Source organism: Chelonia mydas, chromosome 9 (assembly GCF_015237465.2).
Source record: "Chelonia mydas isolate rCheMyd1 chromosome 9, rCheMyd1.pri.v2, whole genome shotgun sequence".
NCBI classification, from domain to species: domain Eukaryota; kingdom Metazoa; phylum Chordata; order Testudines; family Cheloniidae; genus Chelonia; species Chelonia mydas.
This window is the reverse complement of record NC_057855.1, coordinates 21,416,974-21,443,235: the sequence shown is the minus strand read 5'-3', so window position 1 is coordinate 21,443,235 and position 26,262 is coordinate 21,416,974. Positions and strand designations below refer to the sequence as shown.

The 26,262-nt window shown below is 41.2% G+C and overlaps 1 protein-coding gene across 9 annotated transcripts in view; it reads right to left on the bottom strand.

The window, feature by feature from the left end:
* PPM1L (protein phosphatase, Mg2+/Mn2+ dependent 1L) overlaps positions 1-26,262 on the bottom strand; it is a 208,891-nt gene that overhangs the window by 34,999 nt on the left and 147,630 nt on the right. For 8 of the 9 annotated variants that reach the window (XM_043522260.1, XM_043522256.1, XM_043522255.1 and 5 more), the window contains one exon: positions 19,324-19,498. In XM_043522260.1, the coding sequence (XP_043378195.1) occupies positions 19,324-19,360 (37 nt within the window). In that variant the 5' untranslated portion in view covers positions 19,361-19,498. Of the gene's footprint in view, positions 1-19,323; positions 19,499-23,030; positions 23,112-26,262 lie in introns of those variants that run through there. The other variant, XM_043522259.1, reaches the window with a different exon arrangement.

Here is a 26,262-nt window from a genome sequence, read left to right as displayed (position 1 = left end):
TATCAATCATTAAGGTCAGACAGAGAGTAGATTTTGTGCTTGCACTAATACATTTTCAAGACACTTTTGCAAGGCTGAAATTTTATACCACCGTCATAAATTCCAACTTTTTACATTGTGATATTAATAGTTTCAAAGAGCTTTCAGACCACAGTACACTAAACACAAAACCATCTTAGTTTCATATAATGAATCTACTCTGCATACCATATGACAAAATAAGTTCCCAAGGTTTCTAATATATTATTTTTAAAGAGATAAACAGCTAATGTGCATGGGCAATAACTACTTTCCATGTGACTTAAAATATTCCTTCCTCAAAACACCACAAACCAAACAGCCAATACTATAAACAAGAAACCTGTAATATGCTATGCAACAAACAGACAAAGTAACTGTGTAGCATGCAAAAAAGTGCCTTGAACCACAAAGCTACTGTGGTTTTCCTTTCGTATGTTAAAAAGTACTAAACTAATTAAAATTTTATTCAGAAATTCTCCTGGTCTTGGCTGAAGTTTAAAATCTTAATTGATAAGTTGAAACAATAGCTGTATAATTGGTTTACAGCAAAAAATGTGTTACATCACTATGATCCTACCAGAATGCTCTCTAGAAACAAAATGATAAATTTCGCTAATGGGATTTAATCCAAAAATTGGAATATTCTTTCCTCGTCAATTACTTTGTTAATAATGTATAAAATATGCAGAGTACATTGTGTAATTACAATTATGCAAATAGGCTTTTGTATTAATCAGAAAAGAAATGGTTTTATAAAATGATACACAAAGGAACATAAAAATAAAATAAATGAAAGGATTTGTATTTAGTATTTTCTTGTTCAAAAGTCAGCTATATTGTGATCTATGAACTAAAAATCACCATTTCTATCTAACTTCTAGTTATAGTTGTTACTTTCAACTAGGAATTAAATTGATTTTTCTCAGTCTGTTCTTGAATGTGTTTTCTCCAATTCTTACACTAAGTGCAGAGCTAAAGTTTAAGGGCAATTGCATGTTATTTATCTATTTTGATCTGGAATCACTCTTATAAAGCATCTGTGTAATTTTAACTCAAGTCACTATGCTAAGTGAATTTCATTTTAGTTTGGCAACTGTACTGAATATTTTCAAAGTCTTGATAGAACAGAGTTGATGCATTTGTATTGGGTCAAAACAGAACATAGTAGAGGAATCAAATGAGCTAATTACCCATCAATCACAGGAAAATATTGTCTCTCTCTAGACTCAAATGGGGTTTGAATAAAATGTACAGTTAAGGCTGTAAGGTATTTAGTGCATCTCCTCAGCAACACAGGCTACTGCAAACATATCAAATTTGCCTTCTAGACTAGCTTCCCATAGAATCTCAAATCAAGTCCAAGGTCTCAGTCCTTATCTTCAAAGCGCCCCATGGCCCAGTCCCAGGATATCTAAAAGATTGTCTAAAGATCCGAGACGAAGGTCATGATTGACAAGTGCTCTCCTCTGGCACACTGGAATTCTCAACAATAGAAGTAAAGCTTGTCTGTGCAAGGCACAAACCTTCTCTGGAGGCAGTCTGACTGTGGGATGAACTCCCCCAGTAACTCAAGACCACAACAAACTTCACCACCTTTTGCTTCAATTGCAAGGCATGTTTCTTTGACCTTGCCTTTTCTGACATAAACACATAACAACAGGGGTATATATTTTTTCCCGTACAAAAAAACACTTCAAAAACATGATGCTCCAACTGCACAAGCTTCTCCCTCTGGAGAGAGGGTGAGAGAACAAACAACATGTGACAGATGTTAGTCATGTGCCTTAAAGGACGACCAGAAGGCACTCAAATACTACAGTGATAAGTAGGATATAAAAACCTATACAGAATAGAATGAAAAAAATAGGGCGATTCAGTGAGAATCATAGCAACTTAACTATAGGGAAGAATGGACAGAATTTAAAGGAAAAAGCATAAACTAATGAAGGCCTTAAAGGAAGATATTATTCAATGACTTCTGTTGAGAGAGATCCCAGACTCAATTAAATACCTTCATAAGGCTGATGTACCATTGTAGGTTCATTGTGTCTATTGATCCACTAGGAGCTGCATCACTGTCAAAAGTTTAGCACTGTTAGTGTTTTCCATACACTGCCGCTAGAGAAGACAATTGCTGTTTAAGATGAATGTTTGATTTAACACACACACACACACACACACACACACACACACACACAATAAGGACAGGTAGGAATTCATTCCATATTCTTCAGGCATTAGGTTGGTCACTGAACCAGATCTCACAAGTAATTTAGAAACGTTTTATCTTCTCCATGCAAATCATCAACGAAAACATTGTTGAATATTTCTCAGGCAACATATTAATTGGGAATCAACAAGAAGACTATCAGCTGCTCAGCTTTAATGCAGACATGAAATAGAAATACAGTCATGTATGGATATGAGACATCAAATAAAAAAAAAAATCAAAGCTCTGGCACATGGTACAAAGCTACAGCAATATCACCAAACAGCCAACAAACTAAAGAATTTCATTAAACCAAATACTATATTCAAGTATGGAAATAACCCAAACCCAAATGTAAAAGTAAAACAATCTGCAGATTTTAGTGTTTTCAGACAAATGGTAGATGCTATAACCTCAAAGCCAACAATATTTCAAGATTTATAGTTGTGACACTAATTTGCTTTGAAAAAGTAAATTAGACAATGACCTGCAGCAGAATCAGGGTCTACATTTTAAGCAGAACAGACTGCCTTGCGCCGTATAAGAGCAGCAAAATGCTTAGTGATTGTGAGTTTTGCTGTGAAGTGCATAAATTTCCCAGAACAGCAAAAATAGCCTAGAGCCAGCCCTGACCTTCAGTATTCCAATATTTGCTCTGTCCTCTTGCAAACAGGCTAACAGACAACTTGATATCCTTTTCAAATGATTTTAGCTATAAAGCTATATGAACAGGGAGGCTGGACACAACCACAGGTCACTTGTGCCAAAGGCTAAAAATTGAATTAGAGTTCTATGACTTATAGTAACTGGCTGGAATAATACATAGAACATGTTTAACTGATTTTAGTTAGCTGAAGTAACTAGACTGGCAATCAAATCAAGACTGAAAATTAAACAGACTAGCAGTCAGTGGAATAGGGAAAATTGGTTGAAAACGTAAGAAGGATCTTGTTCTCTCATTTGCATCAGGTTTATACCAGTGTAACTCTGAGTTCCAAGGAGTTACTCTTAATTCACACTATTGTGAGTTAGTGGAGAATCAGGCACAAAATATTTAATCTGAAACAAAAAATGAACCTGGATTTTCTGGGCTATCTACCTTAATAAGCATCAGCTGTGAGAAAAGTCTCAGCTGGTAGGTACTAAAATCAATTTAAGGGATTTAATTAGCAAATCCATCAAGGGAAGTATAAATAACAACTAGTTTATAGATGCTGTGAACATCTGATTGCTCAGTCAGCACTAACATTAACAGGACACATCTGTTCAAAAATCCCCTTCAGGACTGGAGATTACATTTGACAAACTGTTTTTACTACAAGTGCATTATCCATAGGCTCTGGCAATCAGGTTTTATGAAGGACTAACAAATATCAGTAGCACAATCATGCATCAGAATGCAGATAATTTAATTGAGGGCCTCTGTAAATAACTGTCATGCTCTTCTGCTATCTTAAAGACACTTAAGTGAAAGATCACTTGCATTAACTCCTAACCAAATAAAACTTATTAGCATATAAATGGGGTTTTACAGCAGGTAGGCATTTAAGAATTATTTATTCAGTAGTCAAAGTAGTCTGTTTAAAAAACAAACAGAAAAGATGGATTGTAAACTCTTTAGGCAGGGTCTAACATTGGACATTGTGCAATGAGAAGAATAAAGGATGTGGGAAAGACACAGAAAAGAGAGGATTAAGAGTATAACACCTTTAAGTGGTTATCTAGGCTTGTTTCTGGCACATGTTGATCTCCCAACTATGGATACATCTGTGACCGGTTGGATCACAGAAACCCCTTTGAGACTGTGGGCACCTGATGTGCCTACACTACCTCTGAGCCCGTTTTCCCTGCCAGATTGGGACTTCAGTACCTTGCCTTGTTTGAGCCAGACACGCTTTCCTGCTGCAAACACAGATCCAAGTCTGAACCACGTCTCCCACAACTGCAGGCTTAACTGAAAACAGCTTAAGAAGTGCTCCCGTCTCCCGCTCCCAATGGGGTCCAAACCCTGAATAAATCAGTTTTACTCTTGTCATAAATATAAAGGGAAGGGTAAACACCTTTAAATCCCTCCTGTCCAGAGGAAAAACCCTTTCACCTGTAAAGGGTTAAGAAGCTAAGACAACCTCGCTGGCACCTGACCAAAATGACCAATGAGGAGACAAGATACTTTCAAAGTGGGTGGGAGGGAACAAAGGGTTCTCTCTGTCTGTGTGATGCTTTTGCCTGGACCAGAGCAGGAATGCAGGTCAGAACTCCTGGAAAGAGTTAGTAAGCAATCTAGTTAGATATGTGTTAGATTCTGTTTTGTTTAAATGGCTGATAAAATAAGTTGTGCTGAATGGGATGGATATTCCTGTTTTTGTGTCTTTTCGTAACTTAAGGTTTTGCCTAGAGGGATTCTCTATGTTTTGAATCTGACTACTCTGTAAGGTATTTCCCTTCCTGATTTTCAGAGGTTTTTCTTTTTCTTTAATTAAAATTCTCTTTTAAGAACCTGATTGCTTTTTCATTGTTCTTAAGATCCAAGGGCTTGGGTCTGTGTTCACCTATGGAAATTGGTGAGGATTTTTATCAAGCCTTCCCCAGGAAAGGGGGTGTAGTGCTTGGGGGGATATTTTGTGGGGGGGACGTTTCCAAGTGGGCATTTTCCCTGTTGTTTTTGTTAGACACTTTGGCGATGGCAGCATAAGGTCCAACATAAGGTCCAAGGACAAAAGGTAAAACAGTTTGTACCTTGGCGAAGTTTTAACCTAAGCTGGTAAAAATAAGCTTAGGGGGTCTTTCATGCAGGTCCCCACATCTGTACCCTAGAGTTCAGAGTGGGGAAGGAACCTTGACAACTCTGTATAAAGCTTATACAGGGTAAACTCATAAATTGTTCGCCATCTATAACACTGACAGAGAGATACACACTGCTGTTTGCCCTCCCCAGGTATTAATACTTACTCTGTGTTAATTAATAAGTAAAGTGATTTTATTAAATACAAAAAGTAGGATTTAAGTGGTTCCAAGTATTGACAGAACAAAGTAAATTACCAAACAAAATAAAATAAAACACGCAAGTCTAAGCCTAATACAGTAGGAAACTAAATGCAGCTAAATCTCACCCTCAGAGATGTTCCAATAAGCTTCTTTGACAGACTAGCCTCCTTCTAGGTCTGGGTCCAGCAGTCACTCACACCCCTGTAGTTACTGTCCTTTGTTCCAGTTTCTTCCAGGCCTCTGTTTGGGGTGGCGAGGCTATCTCTTGAGCCAGCTGAAGACAAAATGGAGAGGTTTCCCAGGGGAAATATAGTCTCTCTTGTGCGTGGAAACTCCTCTCTCCCCCTGTGTAGAATTACAGCTACAAGATGGAGTTTTGGAGTCACATGGGCAAGTCACATGTCCTTGCATGACTCAGTTCTTTACAGGCCGACGCCAGTGTCCACATGCTAGTTTGAACGTTTCCAGGCAAGCTCAGATGTGGATTGGCATCTGTCAAGGTCCACTGTTAGCCAAGTACTTCCAATTACTTGAATAACCCCTTCACACTATGTTGACCAGATTTGCCTTAGGTGCTTCCTACAGCAAACACTTTAAATACAAGCACAGAGCAAACGCTCATAACTTCAGATATAAAAATGATACATGTATACAAATAGGATGAATACATTCTGTAGAACATAACCTTTGCAAAGATATGTTACATAACATATGTAGCGTAAAACATATTCCACTTAGGTCATATTTACATTCATAAGCATATTTCTATAAAGCATTATGGGGTGCAACGTCTTCACTAAAGTAGTAACCCAGACTCTTACCCAGGTGATGTCTCCAACCCTCCTACTGTCCACACACAAAGACATCTGACATGGGTTTGGTGGTGATTTAAACCTGGGCTAGCTGGCCAGGCAGGTCATATAGGTTTGAGCCCAGGTTCCACTTTAACCCAGGCTGGTAACCTGCCTACTTTCCACTGAGGACAGAGGCTAATGAAGCACAAGTTCTGAGAGTCCTCCAATGCCTTCCCGCAATTCTATATGGACCATATTTTCTTACCCTCTACCTACTCCAGAGGTGGGGAAACTACAGCCCATGGGCCACATCCGGCCCGCGGGACCCTCCTGCCCGGCCCCTGAGCTCCTGGCCCAGCCCCTCCCCTGCAGCTTCAGCTCACTGCACCGCCAGTGCAATGCTCTGGGCGGCGGGGCTGCAAGCTCCTGGGGCAGCGCAGCTGCAGAGCCTGGCCTGACCCGGTGCTCTGTGCTATACAGTTGCATGGCTGGCTCCGGCTGGGCGGTGTGGCTGTAGCGCCGTCAGCCACCAGTGCTCCAGGCAGCGCGGAAAGGGGGCAGGGAGCGGGCAGGTTGGATAGAGGACAGGGGAGTTTGGGGGGTGGTTGCGGGCGGGGGTGTGGATAGGTGTTCAGGCAGTCAGAGGGCAGGGAACAGGGGTGTTGAATGGGGGCAGGGGTCCCGGGAGGGCAGTCAGGGAAAGAGGGGGGGTTGGATGGGGGAACGGGGGCAGTCAGTGGACAGGGAGAAGGGGTGGTTGGATGGGGAAGGGGTCCCGGGGGGGCAGTCAGGAAGGAGAGGGGGGGTTGGATGTGGCAGCGGGGGGCAGTCAGGGGCACGGGTTCCAGGGGCGGTCAGGGAGAAGGGGTGGTTGGATGGGGCAGGGGTCCCGGGGGGCAGTCAGGAATAAGAGGAAGGGTTGGATGGGGCGGTGGGGGGCAGTCAGGGGTGGGGGTTCCGGGCACGGTCAGGGGACAGGGAGTGGCGGGGGGGGGAATGGGGCAGGGAATGGGGGGCCATCAGGGAACGGGGGGGGGTTGGATGGGGCAGGAGTCCTGGAGGGGGGCGCGTCAGGGGGTGAGAAGCGGTGGGAGGATAAGAGGCACAGCCTCCCCTAACCAGCCCTCCACACAATTTCCAAAACCCGATGCTGCCCTCAAGCCAAAAAGTTTGCCTGCCCCCAATCTACTCCCTTCTTCTGCACCAAAAGCACCTTCCAGTTTCTGTAGTGTTTAACCCCCGCATTGCATGCGCCTGGCTACATTTCTACTGTGCTTTCACAGCACCTGAGCAGAGATGCCATCCAAGAAATCTGCCTACTAGTATGCTGCCAGATGGCCAGATGTTGACACCAAGGAACTGGTGGACCACCAACGATACCTTTGTAACTCTTCATGGTCTGCTTTGGACTTAACTATCTTGTGTAGGTTTGTATCATCTGCAAATTTTGCCACCTCATTGTTTACCCCACATTCTATATGGGGGCCACCAATTATATGTTGATGTTATGGGAGATATTACAGCATAAGGGGTGTGGCTTTCTCTGTTTATGGCCAGTCTCTCAACTTTGATGGGGGATGTTATGTTATGTGCTGTAACGTGGACTTTGAAGGAACCTCCATTTTTCCTGCACCATCTACCTCTCTTCTTTCCCCATCCATGTGCAATCCAAGATGGATTCCAAATGGGGGTGGGGACAAACATGCAACCAGCGATTTAACTTGGCATGAAATGCTGCATGCACATAAAACAGGGATTATGAGTGCAAGCAGAGTAATCCCTACAGATGGGCGGCACAAACATATACGTGTATATATCTTGCAGTGTGCTTTTTCACGTACTGGCACTAGCATTAAAATGTTTTCAGAGGCAGCCTAGATTTTAAGTCTGCTGCATGACAGCATGAAGTCCTAAGCAGTGGCAAAGTCCTTCAATACCGCAGTGCAGTGGAGTACCACTGCTCAGGGTGGAAGGAAGGGAAGGCAGAGTGTTACAAAGGCATATCCAGTGGTGATTCTATGCTGCTGCATCCTACTTCAGCATTCTGTTTATACTGGCACAAAGTTTTGTCCATTCTGCTGCAGAAGAACTTCTCATACAGAAGGAACTCTAATTCTAAATGGTCTCTCAAGTTTCTAGGCAGAGCAAACTTTCCACACCCCACTTCATAGTTCACTAGAGCTCTCCAGGCATCATTGTCCAAATCAGTCACCAGGCAACAAAGGATCTCCAAACCACAGATGGATGGCTTTCTATCAAAAACCTGGAGTGGGAATTCTTTCTTCCGATCTAGAATTTCCAGCAAATTGACATCTTCCTATACCACCACTGCCTGAAATAATATTAAGATAAGCAGTGCAAAACAACATGCTCTGCATGCGTCCACAAGTGTTATTTCTGAAGTCAGACACCTCAACAGTTAATTAAAAGTAACCTGAAACAGGGGAAAAAATTGGGCTTGTGCTTTTTCATTATGTGTAAGTTTGCTTCTTTATGATGTAAAACAGTGATCCCCAAAGTGTGTGACACCCCGCCTCACAGGGTGCAGAGGAATGTTTGGGGGGCATGTGCGGCAGGGCTCAGGTCGGTCCCCACAGGGAGAGGGCAGCACCCAGCCCCACATTGCTCCCAGCCCTGCTCCACTCTGCCGCCTGCTCTGGCCCCAGCCACAGCTCCACTCCATCTCCTGCCTCTAGCACCAGCTCCTCCCCCAGCCCCAGTTCAGCCCCAAGCTCCGCCTTCAGCCCAAGCTCCTCTGCTGAACCAACTGTGCAGTAACGAAGGTGGGGAGGTGCGAACAGATTGAATTACTGGTAAGGAGGGGCGCAACAGGAAAAGTTTGGGCACCACTATGTGGAACAACACCCTCCAAGTTTTTATCAAAAGAAAAAAAAATACATTGCTTGGGGTTTTTTGTTTTGTTTTTTGTTTGTTTTTAACCCATAAAACATTCAAGTCTTCTCTACCTTGAAAGATTATAGAGACTGAAGAACTAGTGAAATTATAGAATCACAACAACCTGAAAGCTTTGCGTTTGAGAGTTGAAAGGATTATAAGTCAGACTCAATCTTTTTGGTTCCCTTAACGTCAATGACTAACATCCATTTTGAAGAAATGTTATTCGTTCAACAATTCCACTCCTTCAGTTAAACTGTAGGGTTCACAAGTTACGTGTATCAAGATTCTGACCCCACCTTCAAGGCCTCAAGCAAAAGAGCAACCAGAGAAGATCAACATTTAGATCCCTTATATTAAAGAGATAAAAAGCAAGCAGAAAACCTCCCAACTTTATTACAAATAAAAAACTTTCAGGCCTTTATTCATACATCCATAGACTAAGGTCAGAAGGGATCATTGTGATTATCTAGTCTGAGCTTCTGCACATCGCAGGCCACAGAACTTCACCTGGTTACTCCTGTAATAGACCCATAACCACTGGCTGAGTTACTGAAGCCCTCAAATCAAGATTTAAAGACTTCAAGTTACAGAGAATCCCCCATTTACTCTAGTTTAAACCAGCAAGTGACCCATGCCCCACACTGCAGATGAAGGTGAAAAACCCCAGGGTCTCTGCCAATCTGACCTGGGGGAAAATTCCTTCCCACCCCAAATATGGCAATGACTTAGACCCTGAACATATCAGCGAGACCCACCAGCCAGACACTTGGGAAAGAATTCTTCTTTGGGTGCTGTCCCTGTGGGTGCTCCACTGTTTCTGTAGTAACTCAGAGACCTCCCCATCTACTGTCCCATCTCCAGCCATTGGAGATATTTGCTACCAGCAGTCACAGATGTTGCATACAACACAAAAATAAATACACCTCATACTTTCATTTTCATGCCCCTGCTTCAATTTTTCTCCTTGTTTGCATAAGTTACTATAGTCAATTTGTCCGAGCGGAACCAGATTGATCTGACCGCACTGGAGCTCTGTAAATGGAAGAGGGCTAGCCACACTGCCAGGCCCCAGACCCTCTTCCAAGAGCAACCACATTACCAGGTTGTAATGTGAGGTTGTGAGACAGACATTTACTCTTTGATGTTTTTGCCTCTCTGTAGTTCAGTCAGAATGTAGTGGCTTCTCAAGGACCCAAGGCATTGGATCCAGGCAGGGGCATGCCCCCTACCACCCCAATAATCATCTCCGCCACTGTCTCTAGCTTCTGCCCAGGCCCCCTGCCAGGATTACCACCCCTGAGCCTGTCCTCCTCTCTTTCTTCCAGGGTGGGAGTCTGGCTGAGCGCCACTGAACGCTCCTGGGAAAGGCACTGCAGCTAGCACTCCCGCCGAGCCCCACTGGAGGGAGCCTGGAGCAGGGAAGCCGGGCTAGCTGCACAGCTCTGCCAGAGGGGGCACGGGGAAGCCTGCCTTCTTCATCTGCAGCCTCTGGAAATGTTTGGAGCCCACCTGAGGTACAGAGAAGGGAGCTCAGGACAATGGGTGGGGGAGGCAGTGGGGTCCGGGGGCCTTAGGTGGGCGGGTCTGGTGTTTAAGGTGCCCTTCCAAAAGTAGTCACATTTAAATCCCTGTGCATGCCCCTGGATCCAGGCAGACTGCCATCAGTCTCCAATCCTAAAGTTTGAGGGAAATCCAGTAATTCTAAATTTGGGCTTGAATGTAGTTTACAGAATGTTGAGTCCTAAAACAATCTTACATAAGGTATGCAGCTTAACCAGCACCGGGTTGGGTAAGGAGAATCCACCTGACAAGGGCTATTCATCATCTAATCCTGCATGGATTGGGTAGAGACTATGATGCTTTGAGGCGTTGTGTGACTCTTAATGCGGAGAGAATGCACTGATGAGACCGAATTAGCCATGGTGTAAAGAGCCCCATTTCATATACAGGTAGTGTAAGGCATACTACGATACTAATGGCTGAGGGTACGTCTCTATTGCAATCAGAAGGGTGATTGCAGCACATGTAGATATAGTATGGGCCGGCTTTAATCTAGCTAGCTCCATTTACAGTAGCAGTAAAGGTGTCAACGCGGGCTAGCCACTCAAAGACATACCCGGGATCCTTGGGGGTGCTTGTACAGGCCGTACTGCCAAGGCTTCACTGCTACTGTTATCTGAGCTCGCTAGATCAAAGCTAGCTAGGGTATGCCTGCACATGCTGCAGTCATAGATGTGATTGCAGCATAGACACATCCTGTGTTGTTCCTCAGTTGAAAGTTTTCAGAGTAACAGCCGTGTTAGTCTGTATTCGCAAAAAGAAAAGGAGTACTTGTGGCACCTTAGAGACTAACCAATTTATTTGAGCATGAGCTTTCGTGAGCTACAGCTCACTTCATCGGATGCATACTGTGGAAATTGCAGAATATCATTATTATATACACAGACACCATGAAACAATACCTCCTCCCACCCCACTCTCCTGCTGGTAATAGCTTATCTAAAGTGATCATCAAGATGGGCCATTTCCAGCACAAATCCAGGTTTTCTCACCCTCCGCCCCCCTACAGACAAACTCACTCTCTTGCTGGTAATAGCCCATCCAAAGTGACCACTCTTTTCACAATGTGTATGATAATCAAGGTGGGCCATTTCCTGCAGAAATCCAGGTTCTCTCACCCCCTCACCCTCCTCCAAAAACCACACACACAAACTCACTCTTTGTGTGTGTGGTTTTTGGAGGGGGGTGAGGGGGTGAGAGAACCTGGATTTCTGCAGGAAATGGCCCACCTTGATTATCATACACATTGTGAAAAGAGTGGTCACTTTGGATGGGCTATTACCAGCAAGAGAGTGAGTTTGTCTGTGGGGGGGCGGAGGGTGAGAAAACCTGGATTTGTGCTGGAAATGGCCCATCTTGATGATCACTTTAGATAAGCTATTACCAGCAGGAGAGTGGGGTGGGAGGAGGTATTGTTTCATGGTGTCTGTGTATATAATAATGATATTCTGCAATTTCCACAGTATGCATCCGATGAAGTGAGCTGTAGCTCACGAAAGCTCATGCTCAAATAAATTGGTTAGTCTCTAAGGTGCCACAAGTACTCCTTTTCTTTTTTCAGCTGAAAGTAACTTTTGTTCCTAAGATCAGAGTTTTTGGACAGCTAGGGACCTGAGTTGCTAGTGTACAAATGCTCAGTGAGAAAATAAATCTCAGATGTGATTGGTTTCATTTAGCTAACCATATTGAAAGGGGATTAGAAAGGAAAAAGGTGAGCAAATAGACTAAAAAGCATAATTTTCAAAGCAAACAACTCTGTGTAGGAGAGCAGCTGGCTTGCAGGCTAACAGTGTCAGCAGCTGAAATAAGATAAAGTTACCTCAGACAGGGTATCAGTTCAGATAAACACGCAGAAAGTGGTTTGTAGAAATGTGGAGATGCAGCAATCACCTTTCTGCAGTAATGTGCTTCAGGTGTGTGGACTGAGAGGTAACTCCGCCTTATTATTGTTTGTTTTGTGGTAGCACCTTGCCGTCCCAATCAGTGATCAGGACACCTGTGTGCTAAACACTGTTCAAACATATAATAGAAAAAGTACTTAAAATCTTGGCATATGATGAAATAGGTGGATAACCCAAACAAATGGGGAGGGAGGAATGGGGCAGACAAGGTAACAGTGAAGCCATCAATGACTATAAAAATAACCAGCTGCCCCAGCACGCTAACAATCTAGCTATTGCCTCAAACAGTTATAATATTTCCAATTATCTTTGAAAGCGCAGAGCATACATGCACACTAGCAGCCATCAGGCTTTAAGATTGCCAGCTCCCTCAGACCTCAAGTGATCCCATTCCAAAGTGCTTGCTACAGAGATGCCTTTTACCTACCAGAGATTTAAAAACCACGAGTGAGATCTGGTCTGGCTGGCACATTTTGTAGGGGGTAATTACATAACCTAAGTTTCAATGTTTTCTGTTGTCACTTGATGGCAGGGAGAAATTGAGTATCTGGAGTGCCATAGAATGATAGACAACATACTGAAGTTCCAAAAGCCTTCAGGGTACAGGTCATCAGTTTTTTTTTAAGCTAACCTCATAGGCTTGGGCGGCCGGAGGGGGGATATTACAAGAATCCCCTATCGGTCTTTGACTAGTTTCTGAAAATATACTCAAAAATTCAGTGCCATGATGTCTTAGAAATATCCTAACCTTTTATTTGTACAGAATAGATATTAACTGTCCCAGACATTTATAAATGTAGTAAATATAAGAAAGAGGATCATCATTCAATAAGGCTCCAAAGGAAAAAAGTACCCTTGAACAAAATTAACCGAACCTTAGCTAGTCAAGAATACCATTTTTTACACTAAGGGATTTAAAGATTATGAGACGATTTGAACCCATCTGTCACATTTGGCCTGGTTTCATTTTGTGAAGCTTTCTTAGTTAAACTTCACTAAAAAAGCTTGTCAACATATGACTATATGACTATTTTTAGATGATCTCATTTTATATGCTGGCTTTGATGTACTGATTTTCTACAGGGAAAGATTTACAAGGAGAGGCATTAGGAACGTTGACTCTGCTGAAGCTGCAAATTATTAATATAGCACGCTATGGCAAAAAGGCAAAATTAACAAGCAAAATTGTACGATAAACCTTAGCAGGATCTTTTCCAAATACAGTTGTACTTAGCATTTAACAATTTGTTGTTTAAAAAGATTTGAATTCTGCAAGGAGCAAAATATTGGAAGTCATAGGAGGGAAGTAATAGTTAATATAAACAGATATTTAAAACCATCTATCTGAGGGTTATTTTAAGACATCTATAACTATGCCATCAGAGTGCAGCTATCCATGTACTTCTCCTCCAAGGAGTTTACTGGACTATTGTAAAGGGAAGTGGAGCCTGAAATGTACTTGCTTCTGAGCAGCAGGCAGAAGCTCCACATTAGTCCAGTTTAACCTCAGAGATGGTGGATAAAATTGCTCTCAACATAAGAACGACGACCAACATTTACTTATTCCACATAAAGTAATAATTTAGATGCTTATCTACCTTTTTGTCTTTGTATGAGTGCAATACCATTAAGGGTAGAGCCTTGTTAAAGCCAATTTCCAAAATGAAGTTTCAGTGTATCAGGTACTTCATATTTTGTAACTTTTCAATATCTCTGGCTGACACTTAACAGAACCCCAGCTGCTTGTGATTACAGATGTTAAGCACTGAAGCGTCAGCCACAAGATACATTTTACTGACATCCAGCATACTCTCCTGCTGGTGTAAAAGTGTACTTTTAAGTGATATTATAACAATCTGTTCTATTTTAAATTACTGTGTTTTTCGTCGCCCCGTTCCTGCATTCCATATATACTGGAAATGGTTTGACCTTCTTATTACGTTAAAAGGTGTCTGGCAAAAATACTGCAGTTGGTTTTTTTTATACACAACGGAAGAAGGTGATGCTTCCAATACAATTGCTGTATCACTGAATAGCTGAAGGACTTGGAATTGTGAACAACTGCAGCAATTATTTTTAAGTATACACATTTTGCACTGTACTTGTAATCAGACCTCACTTCAGGAACAGGTAGCATCATTTACTTCTTTTGTAGTAAACAAATGACTTGATTAGAATGCTCAGCCAGCTCCAGCTCAACGTTTTTACAATTAGAGGTATTTCTTCCTGATTACGGTTCTAAATATTGGCTCTTGGTTTACATTGTGTTGCTCTAGGTATTATTTTTAAAATGTATTATATGTTGAGAGACTTTTCTAATTTAACTATGTTTATAGTTACTCTGCACAATTGCTTCATTTCAGCATTTAAATCCCCAAATATTTGCACTAAGTGGTTTCCATTGCACAAACATGTATTTTTCAATAAAGGAAAATAATATTTTCTTTCTCATCCATTCAACAAGAATTGTCAGTTTTCTCAACTACTTTTTTCTTCCTAACAAATCTCTATGAATCAAAGTGACTAAAAATAGATGACTATAACAAAAAACAAAGATACCAATCCTATAAACTGTTTAATATCAACAAGTAATTAACATTCTGGATAATGGAAGTCCCTGTTAAGACCTCATAATACACATCCTGAGATATCCAAGCTTGTCCAGAGACACCAGGGAAGACCAAACTTGGCCTTTCAGATATTTTTAAAATAGAACAAAAGCAGAATTAAAGGCACAATTAAAAAAAATTAAATCCTTTGCTGTTCATGTTAAGTACTTTGCCCTTCAAGAACCTAAATATCTTTTTAGTACACAGTATGTATAATCTGCAAATGGTATGGTAATTGAGAGTTTCTGAGATCAAAGTAGTTAAAAAGAATCAGTAGGCAAGAGTATAAATAAAGCAGATGAAGTAAATAAATCTGGCTACTAAAGCGTAAGTACAACGTTGTAAGAAAAATAATTCAAATGTGACACTACTGCGTATTTCGTTTTCCAAAGCTGATTTAAGGAAGAGAACCTCGGATGATAGTAATTATTAGGAGATTATTCAGGAAGATTATTACTGGGTCAAAATCAATTATGGACTTGCCTATATGGAGTTAGCATATTTTCCAGTAAATTACATCCCAGTACACTGATGTGCATGCAAAAAAGAAGTTACAAATATCTGAACTAACGCATGATGGATGGTGAAGGAAAAACTAGAAAAGCTAGGAGCCATTCAAGTTTCTTATTGCGATGTAATCAACGTTTCTCGAATTTACCAAAAACGTTGTGTGACGTTTTCACAATGCCTCTACAAATGCATCTGGCATTTGTTTGCACCAACTACACCCTTCTTTATTCATATGAGCAAACAATGAGCTCTGCAAAATGAAAAGATGAATTGGTTGACACCTGCCAAGAATTGGGTCGATGGTGGTAAGGCCTACATTTAAATACTGGGGAAAAACGTGTTTCAATCTCTACATTTAGCATTCATGCTAATCTTTCCACAGGAAGGATGAAATTAAAAGATTAATGATTCCTTCCCTCCTTCCCCTGAAATTCTGTTCCAGTTGGGATTCAAGAGTTCAGGTCTCTGTTCTGGGGTATGGTTAAGGGTCTCCTCTAACAAATGGGAAAGAGGGGTTTAGAAATTATTCTAAAAAGATTTACAGTTAGAAAGTGAGGACTATGTTCTTCAAATTTTCTATTATCTTCTAATCTAGTCTGGTGCTGTTGATAGATGTAGCCACTTCTTCCCAACTATTCTTTTTTGTGAGAGACTAGACATAAGAGGACTAGATACTGAAAGGAAGGATGGTCCAGTGGGGCGCTTGCCTGGATCTCTGCCACAGGGTTCCTGTGTGACTTTGCGCAAGTCACTTAGGGACAGAGATACAATCTGTAAAATGAGGAATAATAGTACTTTCCCAATCTTGCAGGGGTGTTACCATAATGTCTGAGCAACACACATTCGCAACAGAAACCATATACTTTAGACAGAAAAGGGACCTACAATGGAAGGAGAGAGGAAAACAATCTAGGAATCGGGGTGGAAGTTCGGAAGCTGCTCATTAAGAATTCTCTCTCACACTATGAAGAGTCCTTCTCCAATAACTTCTGGGGTTATTTTAATGTGTTTTCTCTAAAAATTTCTTCTGCATTATCATGTGCTAGAATCGCCTCATCACTACCTGTGTGACAAAACATTTACTGCAGAGGTTTTTGGGCAGCTAGCACCTCCTGAGTTTGTGGTTCTGTTGCTTCACTGGCTACTCTATCAGGCTATGGAAGAAATACCAACAAATGGGTTTAGGTAGCCCTGTCATAATGGACATGAAATTATTTATGTTGAAATGGATAGATAGTACATCTGGTAGAGGAGAATAAAGGGATTAAAGTCAGCAGAAGCAGGGTAACGCTGAATCAAGAACATATGAATAACAGAACCCTAAAACTGTGACTAGCTATTGGTTAACACTGAACTTGTGAATACCACCAAATTCCTACTGCAGCCTGATATAAGACATCCACATTTTATTTATAATAATTCATATACTAATTAAACCTCCTACAGTAGCAGCAAGGACCAAATATTCAAGAAGCCCTGGAAATAAAAAAAAATCCTAATTAATTTCCCCAATTATGTCCATCTAAACTAAGACAGCTAAAAAAACTGAAAAGCCTAAACAGTGTTTGCTTACTGACGTGATACAAAAGTAACAATATAGAATATATGTTAAATAGCTTTGTTCATAAAGGATGGCAAGTTGCTGCAGGGAAGGATATTTTTGTGTGAATCTTCTATATCTGTGCTTTTTAAAAAACAAAACGGGTATTAAAAATTGTAGTACACAACCCTGGTGAAAGTGTGCAAACTACTCATTTCCTCCCTGAAATGAAGATGGAGGAAAAATATGTTCAGGAAATTTGCTATTTCTTCAATGACTAACAGACTGCATTTTAATGGCATCTATAAAAGCAGTTTTCATTAATGTATTTTGTTTAGCATTTAAATTATTCTGCATAAACATTCTTGATTAGTATTATGGAAGTAGTAAAGAGTTATTAAGGTTATGTTATTTTTACATGATGTATTATTTACTAACGATGCCATCAAAACACAATTTGGGTTTGTAGAAATATATGGTATATTTTTAACATACACACACACACGTTGAATGAAACGAGTCCACACAAAATCTGCAACACAAAATTGTAATATACACAAAAATGCATACAATGTTCTTAATTCTGCAACTGCATCATTATTGGTAGATCCTTATATCCAGGCAGAGTCCCAATAATATCAACAAGGCTCTGCACAGGTGCAAGGGTCCATCCTTATAGATTCAACTCTAGGATCAGGCTCTTAAAATATTTGTATATCGGTAGATATGTACATACACACCCCCAACTATTTTAATACTGAAACAAATAAGGTCCCCTTTTATCTGATTCCTTGCTTGCGCAGTAGCATCATTAATGATGTCAAACTATATCAGTTAATAACTGTTGAAACAAGTGGAGTTAAATAAGATGGATAGCTTACAAAAAAGATAATAGATAGTTCTGATAAGAAAAACTGGGAGATAAGAGGACTGGATATAAAACGTTCCTTTAAACTCAGATAATATCCTCAGGACATAACCTCAACTCCCTGGACTAGAATCATGGTTTCAGAGGGTAAAGGTTAGGGTTCCAGATGGTAGGGCTCCCTGGTACATGATACGTAGTGCACATTGATGGCTATTTTTGAAAGTCAGCTTCTGTGTATCAGCATGTAAATGCTGTACCCAGTTTCCCAAGATGGGAATGTATTAGAACCGCAGTTCTCAAACTTTAGCAACCCGAGGACCCGCATTTTGATTTAAATTTTTTTGTGGACTCCAAATCCCGCCCCCCAGCTCAGCCCCAGGCCCCACCCCCACTCCATGCCTTTGCCCAAGGCCCACCCCTACCCCTCCTCTTTCCTGCCTCTTTCCACCCCTCCCCGGAGCGCGCCCTGTCCCCACTCCTCCCCCTCTCTCCCCGCACCTCCTGCACGCCACAGAACAGCTGTTCCCTGATGTGCAGGAAGCACTGGGAGGAAGGGGGAGGAGTTGGGGGGGACCAGTGGACCCAGCGGACCCTCTGGAGTAGCCTTGCAGGTATGCCCAGGGGTCCACGGGCCCCCGTTTGAGAAATGTTGTATTTGAAGACTGCATCAAGGACTTAGAAAATGGAGTGCCTTACCAACTGGATTAAGACAAGAAGCTAGTAAATAATAAAAAACATTAAAAAATAAACAATAAAGAAACCCTGTTTGAACTATCAAGATGTGCAAATGCCAAAACTGAAGAACCATAGATTGCATTGCTATAAACTCATGTCTTCCGTCACCTCATCACCTCTCTACTCTTGGCTACCCTCCCTTGTCATGCCACATCTAAAATTTAGACTATACTGTCCTCAGGACAGGATCCACGCCTTTCTGTTTTTTAGAAAAATGCTTAGCACATTTCTGGTAATATAAAATAAATAAAATATAATAATAATAATTATTATTAATAATAAGCAAACAACAGTACCAATGTCAATTTTGGGGCTTACAGTTCAGGAACAGTTGCACTATTACTGCAGAAGGCAGCACAGGTAGATTGATTTGAACTTCGCTACAAGGTAGCAAAATTTGGAGATACATTACAAAAGTAAGAGTAGATCAACCACCAACAACAGTATGTTAAAAAGGACAAAACCATCATTAGCAAAATAGCTGTTCTTCCAGCTATGTGGTATTCAACCCTTGAATTGGAGCATTTCCTTGATTTTAGTAGAAGAAATGTGTTATTGAGTCACTTCATAACTTTGAGGCCAAAGTTTAAATTTTCCAACACAACCACTAGCAACTTAAAGGAATTTCAAGACTGAAGGAAAGCTGACCCATTTTTTCCATTAGTTGCAAGATAGAAAGAAAAATGAATATACCTGCTTCATCATAGGATACAGTCAATTTTTCCAGCATTTCTCGGTCAATTGACAGAATTTGCTGTTCCAGGATGGTTTGGTAAGACAACACACTGTTTTCTTTGTCTTTCTCATAGTCTTGAAGATGTTGTTTCAGGACTTCAGGCAGGCGGGACTTCACATAGTCTGCTGCTGACTATACAGAAAAGAACCAAATGCGTCAATTAGCTCTTAGTGCAACTTCTTCTGGACAGCTTTATCCACATTCCTCCTACCCTCCCCCCCACACACAAATTCTTTTTAAATTTAAGAGTTAATGTTCCTCCAATATATTTCTTCACACTGCAAACACTTTTTATTAAAAAAAAGGAAATTACTTAAGATAACATTCACACTTAGCACTGCCATCCCCCTAAAGTGCCAAATCCATGAATCAGGCCCCTAAAAATTGTGGTGTTTTTAATAATATTAAATATTAAATCATGGTTTTTGGTCTGTCTTCTTATTTTTGAGCTCCCCCTGCAAACTCCTAATGTGAAAGTGAACACTACTGTTGCTAACTTTCACAAATTTATTGTAAGTAATGTTATTTTGGTCCCTGCTACAGCAGCTGTGGCTTGAGAATCCAACTGAGATCAGGATTCCACGGTGCTAGGCACTACATACATAGTAAGAGACAGTCTCTGATTCAAAGAACTTAAAATCTTGTGCAAAGCACAACGATGAGTTTGTAGCATAAGGCATGTCTACACACCAAAGAAGAACCGATTTCTGGCCTGTGCCAGCCGACGAGGGCTTCCAGGGCTGATTCATTGCTATGAATCCTTTTGGATTCGGGCTGGCGCCTGGGCTCAAGGACCCAATGAGGTGGGAGGGCCCAGAGTTTGGGCTCCAGCCCAAGCCCAGAAACCTACACAGCAATGAAACAGCCCTGTAGCCTGAGCCTCGCAACCCCAAGTCAGCTGGCATGGGCCAGCCACAGATTTTTCTTTGCTGTGTAGACATACCCACAGGGGCTGGAATTGGGATCCACCAAACTAATCACCTATAAGGGCCATCAAACATGGATTAGATTATAACAATTTTTAACGTCTACTATTTGGGTGACCTGCAGGGAGTGAACCTGGGAACTTGGGAAGTAAAAGCATGAGTCTCTACTACCTGAACTACAGAACCGGGTCTATCAGCATGACTGCAGCAGCAATCATAAATCTTTGTATGTACTCTAGCCACCAGAGGGTGACACAGAGCCACACCGTAATTATGTGGATTTCTAAATCACGTAATTTGGCACGCTCCTTCCAAAAGCTAGTGGCCTACATTATCTATACACATAGATTTAGTTCCTAGACCAACTTTTTTTTCTTGTGTGTTTGTATAGTACCTGATATAATGTGGCTGGAGCGCCTAGGTGCTACAGTAATACAATCAAATCAATCAATAAATGGCAAATTTCAACCTTAACCATGGACCTATGACTCAGCCATAATCAGAGCCTGAACACACTGTATTTGAATGATACACCTTGCACAAAGACTAGTCTGAATACAATAAGATTGGAATTAATTATAACACTTTCCTATGTACTTTTCACTTCCATTAGTGTAACTGGGAGTTACACACATTCATTGATGGAATGACTATGACCCCTAGAGAATTGTAGTGAATTAGAGATACACTGAAGTGACTGGATTCATCTCTAGTTGAGGCATATTTAAATTAATCAGCAGGAAGTTTATGGTGCAACATTTGATTTCAGTAATTCAGTTACGATTACCCATGCTTGACCAGTCATTTACAACCATAGCTAAATTTGCTAATGTATGTACGTGCATGCACACACACTTAAAATATTACATCACACAATGAGTAAGTAGCATCTTATGTGAACTTAAATCACCCTTCAAATCATACAAAGCAATTGCTTTTCCCACTGTTAAAATGCACTTAGCTCTGGGAAAGAAGATAATAGAAGCACCCAGGAACACTATACAACAAAAAACATAAAAGAATACTACACTATGCCCAGTCAATGCCCGAAAGAAGCATATTAACACATGGTGGCATGGTTGTACCAAATTAGGGGGGGATGAGCTAAAATTTAACTGGCTCCTTCAGATGAAGGATGAGATACTTTGTTGAGTCAGTGTGGGGGAAGGTTGCTCTAATACTGTCTTCTGTGGTGAAATACAGGATAGCTTTCTCTTTTCCAGTGCTGGAACCTTTCATGAACACCACTCAAACAGAAAATCCTTCTCCTCTCTAGGCATGTGATTTTTGCTCCTGTCATACCAACACGGCTGGAAAGGAAAGATGTGGCAAAGGCCACTGCTGAGTGCTTGGGCTTCCCTGCTAGTATCAAAAAAGATTTTAAAAAATGAACTATTTCAGGCCCGAGACTGATCAGAAGTTACCTCTTTAGTTCTGCACATACACACTTCCCAGGTTTATAGTTAGTACCCCTAAGTCAATTGGTGATTAAATTACACCTTAAAATATCATTGTAGTTGTGTTCAATTTGTCTGCAACCTGGCAATACAGAACAAATAACATTATTCCATAAAATGTAAAAGACCTCACTAAATGAGTACAACATACTTAATGCTAGATTTTAATAGTCATTTTCTCACAGCACTGGAAAGCCAAAAGATACACCATAAAGTAATTAGCCTCTCCCTATCTTGGTGTCAAGTTCAGGCATTTACATTTAATTCTTCCTTGCAAATAGTTTATGCTTTCTGTAAGGATATTTTTGTATTATCCTACTGAGACAATTCTAAACTAAAGGATACAAATAACAGAACTTTGTCCAGAAAACCCTCCTTACAACATACATCCATTACATAGTACATTTATAATTCTCATCAAGATGATTATACAGCCCCTTCAAAACTTGCCAAGTTGAGATCAGCCATTTCAGGACATGTCATAATCTGAAGATAACATAATACTTCAACATTCACTCTTAAACTGGGTATATTTTTTGAAAGGTACAGAAAAAAATTATGTGATTTATATTTCCAAACATATCTCAGGAAACCACTGTCATACTGAGGTATTATACTTAACAGGAAAACAATTAGACTGTTCTTTAACCTTCTGAAGCCAAGAAAGGCAGATAGACACCACTTGGTTATTTAAACAAGCGATGACATGCACATATGAAAGACTACTTACAGGATGACCTAAAAACAAAATCTGAAGGGGAGACTAAAGTAGAAATTGAAACACTGTTGAAAAAAAATCTGTTCAATCTCTCATGTACAATACATTTTTCTTAAAGAAGAAGAAGAAAAAACATATGCAAATCTTGCAGCCTTTACATATTACATCTATGGTAGATATAAAAAAATTAAGTAATGAAGACGTCCGATAGATAATCTCTACAGGTTTCAAAAACTAAAATAAGTACAACTGTGATCAGACTAAAAAATTATTTTGATGGGACTATAAAGCACCTGCAGTGGATCTGAATTTGCCATTTAATAAATTAAGAGAGTGTCTTAATAGACCAAAACCAACAACTACATGCAACCACTAAGTGAACTGGTCAGGTGACATGGACTCAAGTGCCAGGAATATGTAGGTGATACACAGCTCTACCCATCCTTCACCACGTAGATAGCTGAACCTGAACAAAACAGAGGTGACACTGGTGGGTAGAGGAAAGCATTTTGAAGAGCATGCAGCCACTGTGCAGTCTCTTTTGTTTGAAGGCACACACTCACACTTGATCAATTCAGTCTATAGTCTAAGAGTACTCTTGATTCCTAGCTGACGCTGAGCTCTCAAAGCATCCAAGAGTAACACTTTTGGCCATCTCCAGTTGGATAGGAGACTCCATCCCATCCTGAAAGATAAAGACCTGACCTCAGTTATTCTTGCCTTCATCGCTTCTCAACTGCACTACAGCAATGTGATATAACTTGGCATGAAGCCTTCAGCACTTAGGAAACTCCAATTAGTACAGAATGTTGTAGCACATCATCTCAGCAACACAGGCTCCTGCAAACACATCGATCCTGTCCTCTGCTCTCTACACTGGCCTCCCACAGAATTTCAAATCAAGTTCAAGGTTTCAGTCCTCATCTTCCAAGTATTCCAGGTCCTGGGCCCCAGATACCTAAAAGACTGTTTAAAGCTTTTGGACAAAGACTGTGATCCGGAATAGTAAGTGTAAAGCTCATCTGTGCAGGAGACAGAATTTCTCTGTGGGTGGTTGTGACATTACCCAAGGTACAAATCTGGACTGATGAACAGCTGTGTCCCCTCAACCCTCCAACCTGGGGTACCTTTTACACTGCTTTGCTGTGAGAGCCACCATTCCTGGTCTGCTCACACACAGCCTCCAGCATATAAATTACTCCCAGTTATATTGTATGAGTGCTATAAGCCAGCCACTCTAGAATTCCACTGCAGAGTAACACTAGCAAATTCCCAGTCCCAGACTTTCCCCCAGAAATGTGCATCTTGTACTGCCCAGCTCTCTCCAGGACAATACAAGCTCATATAAAGCCTTTCATTTTATTAATAGAAAATGATATGCACAAATCCTGTTATCCCAAATGGAGTTTCCCAAATACTTCAATCCAAACATAGGTTTAGACAAAACAATCAAACAAGTTTATTAACAAAAAAGATAGATTTTAAGTGATTACAAGTAATGAGGCATAAAGGTCAGAATTGCTTACAAGAAAATAAAAGTAAAATGCAACTAATGCCTAACTTAACAAGCTAAGTGAATTCAAAGCAAAGTCTCTCTCACCACATGTTCCAACAGTCTTACTGGATGAATTTCTTTCAGTCAGGATCCCTCCCCCACTCCAATGTTGCTTTCTATGTTTTTCAAGTGCTGTCGATATCATGAGAAAGGTTGCAAATCTGTCATGGAGGTCACGGATTCGGAGACTTTCCAGGACCTCCCTCACTTCTGCAGAGAGGTGTGCAACTGACCAAAGGGCCGCATGAGCTGCTCAGGCAGCCCTCAGGCCAGCTGCACTAGCTGCTGCTGGAGCAGTCTCGGGCCGCCCCGCCCTCTCTCCAAGCACCAGCAGCAGTCTCAGATCGCACGCACACACACACAGCACCAGCCCAAGGCTGCGTGCTGCTGCTGTCTCACCCTCCCCCAGCACCAGCAGTGCGGCGCCCCCCAGTTGCCTCCTGCCACTCCCTTCCAGCACCAGCAGCACACCCAGGCTGCCCCCATTCCTCAGCGGCACCCCTGGAGCCCTGACCTCCAGAGCACCCTTGGTGCCCCCAGAGCCCCCCTCCAGAGCACCCAACATTTAATCAGGGTTATATGGTACAAGTCATGGACAGGTCACGGGCTGTGAATTTTTGTTTACTACCTGTGACCTGTCCATTACTTTTACTAAAAATACCCATGACTAAATCTTAGCCTTAATCATGAGTAGAGAGAAAGGGAGAGAACATGGGGCATCTGCTCTCCCTTCTTATAGTTCTTTCTCTTCTTTGAGAATCATTTCCAGCTGAGGTTCAGGAGACAAAGTCTCTGTGGATGGGAACCCCCTGCTGTTTCTTTGTCAAGATGTAGATTTTCACCCACATCCTCTTTCCTGCCAAGGAATGGCCACTTAACCAGTGCATTATGTCCATTTGATTTTGTTGACGCCTGGCTGAGGCATCAGCTAGCCTTTTGTCTCTGGGGAACTGGCTTGTGACTGCTCTCCAGACTTGGAACATGTCTTAGTAATATCATACTGTAGAATCTTATAACTTTCCATACAGTGTTACCATACATATTTTACAGGACAATAATGATCAGCAAGTTATGAGTTTTCAAATGATGCCTCACAAGACATACTTTGTACAAACTTTATCATGGTCCTATAAAAGGGGTGAACATGGGGTACAGACTGCCACAGTGGTCCAAGATGATGAAATGAAATACATAGGAATTAAGGACATTCACAAATCTCACCTCTTTCTGCTCCAAGTGTAAGGCACATTTCTTTGATCTCACCTTCTCTAACACACACACAGCAAAAAGAAAAACCCACATCCTACCAAAACAAGACACTCTTTTGCACATACTTCTCCCTCTGGGGACATGATTAAATAACAAAATGTGATAGACGTTGCTTAATGCATGACTAGAAGGCACTCAGTTATGGGCGATGAGCATGGTATAGAACAGAATAGTATTTAACTGTGATAAACATGATTCCCCATGAAAAAAAATCTAAAAAGGTCTTAGGGATGTTTTTCCTAAAGTCAATTCTGGAATCTAAATTTTTCAAATTCTTTTGATTTCATTAAATCACATTTCCTACACATTATAAGAACAATTGAAATATGGTCATTTGAGCAAAGAAATATCTTCATGCGTCATTGAACTGAATAGGACAATTAATTTTTTTCCAAGCTCTACTGAAACAGCAGCATTTCACTTTTTTTATTAAGAGAAGGGTGTGGGGGAAGGAGTGGCTTTCTCAGTGGTATAACAGCAGCACTTTGTGCTACCATCTGGGAGTCTATATATCAGGAATGGTGTTAGGCTTCTACAGAACACCGGTCTTGAAACTGACGGAAGCTCAGTGTTTGCCTTTTAAGCATAGGAAACTGCCTACTCCACCCTCCCATGACAACCAGCAGCAGAAGAGTTCCAGCTCAAAAGAAAATATATCAATCAACTACCATTTTAGCTACAGGACTGCATGATAGCAAAGGGAGTAAGATGAATCCAGGGTACAGCAGTGAAAAGAGAAGAAGAAATAATATTTAAAAAAAAAAAGGGAAATAAGGCTGAATTATGTGCAAAATAATTTAGATCAGATCTGCAGGTTCTTCTACTACGTATATAATTTAAACCCAAGAGAGGTTAACACAAGCCTCCTAAAACTCTGCCAGCACCTTGCTGTTGCATGAAAGGGTATTTCAGAGGGCTAATATTCTGTCATACTTTTAGCACAGTCAAGGTTTCATTGCCCTTGCAGGAAG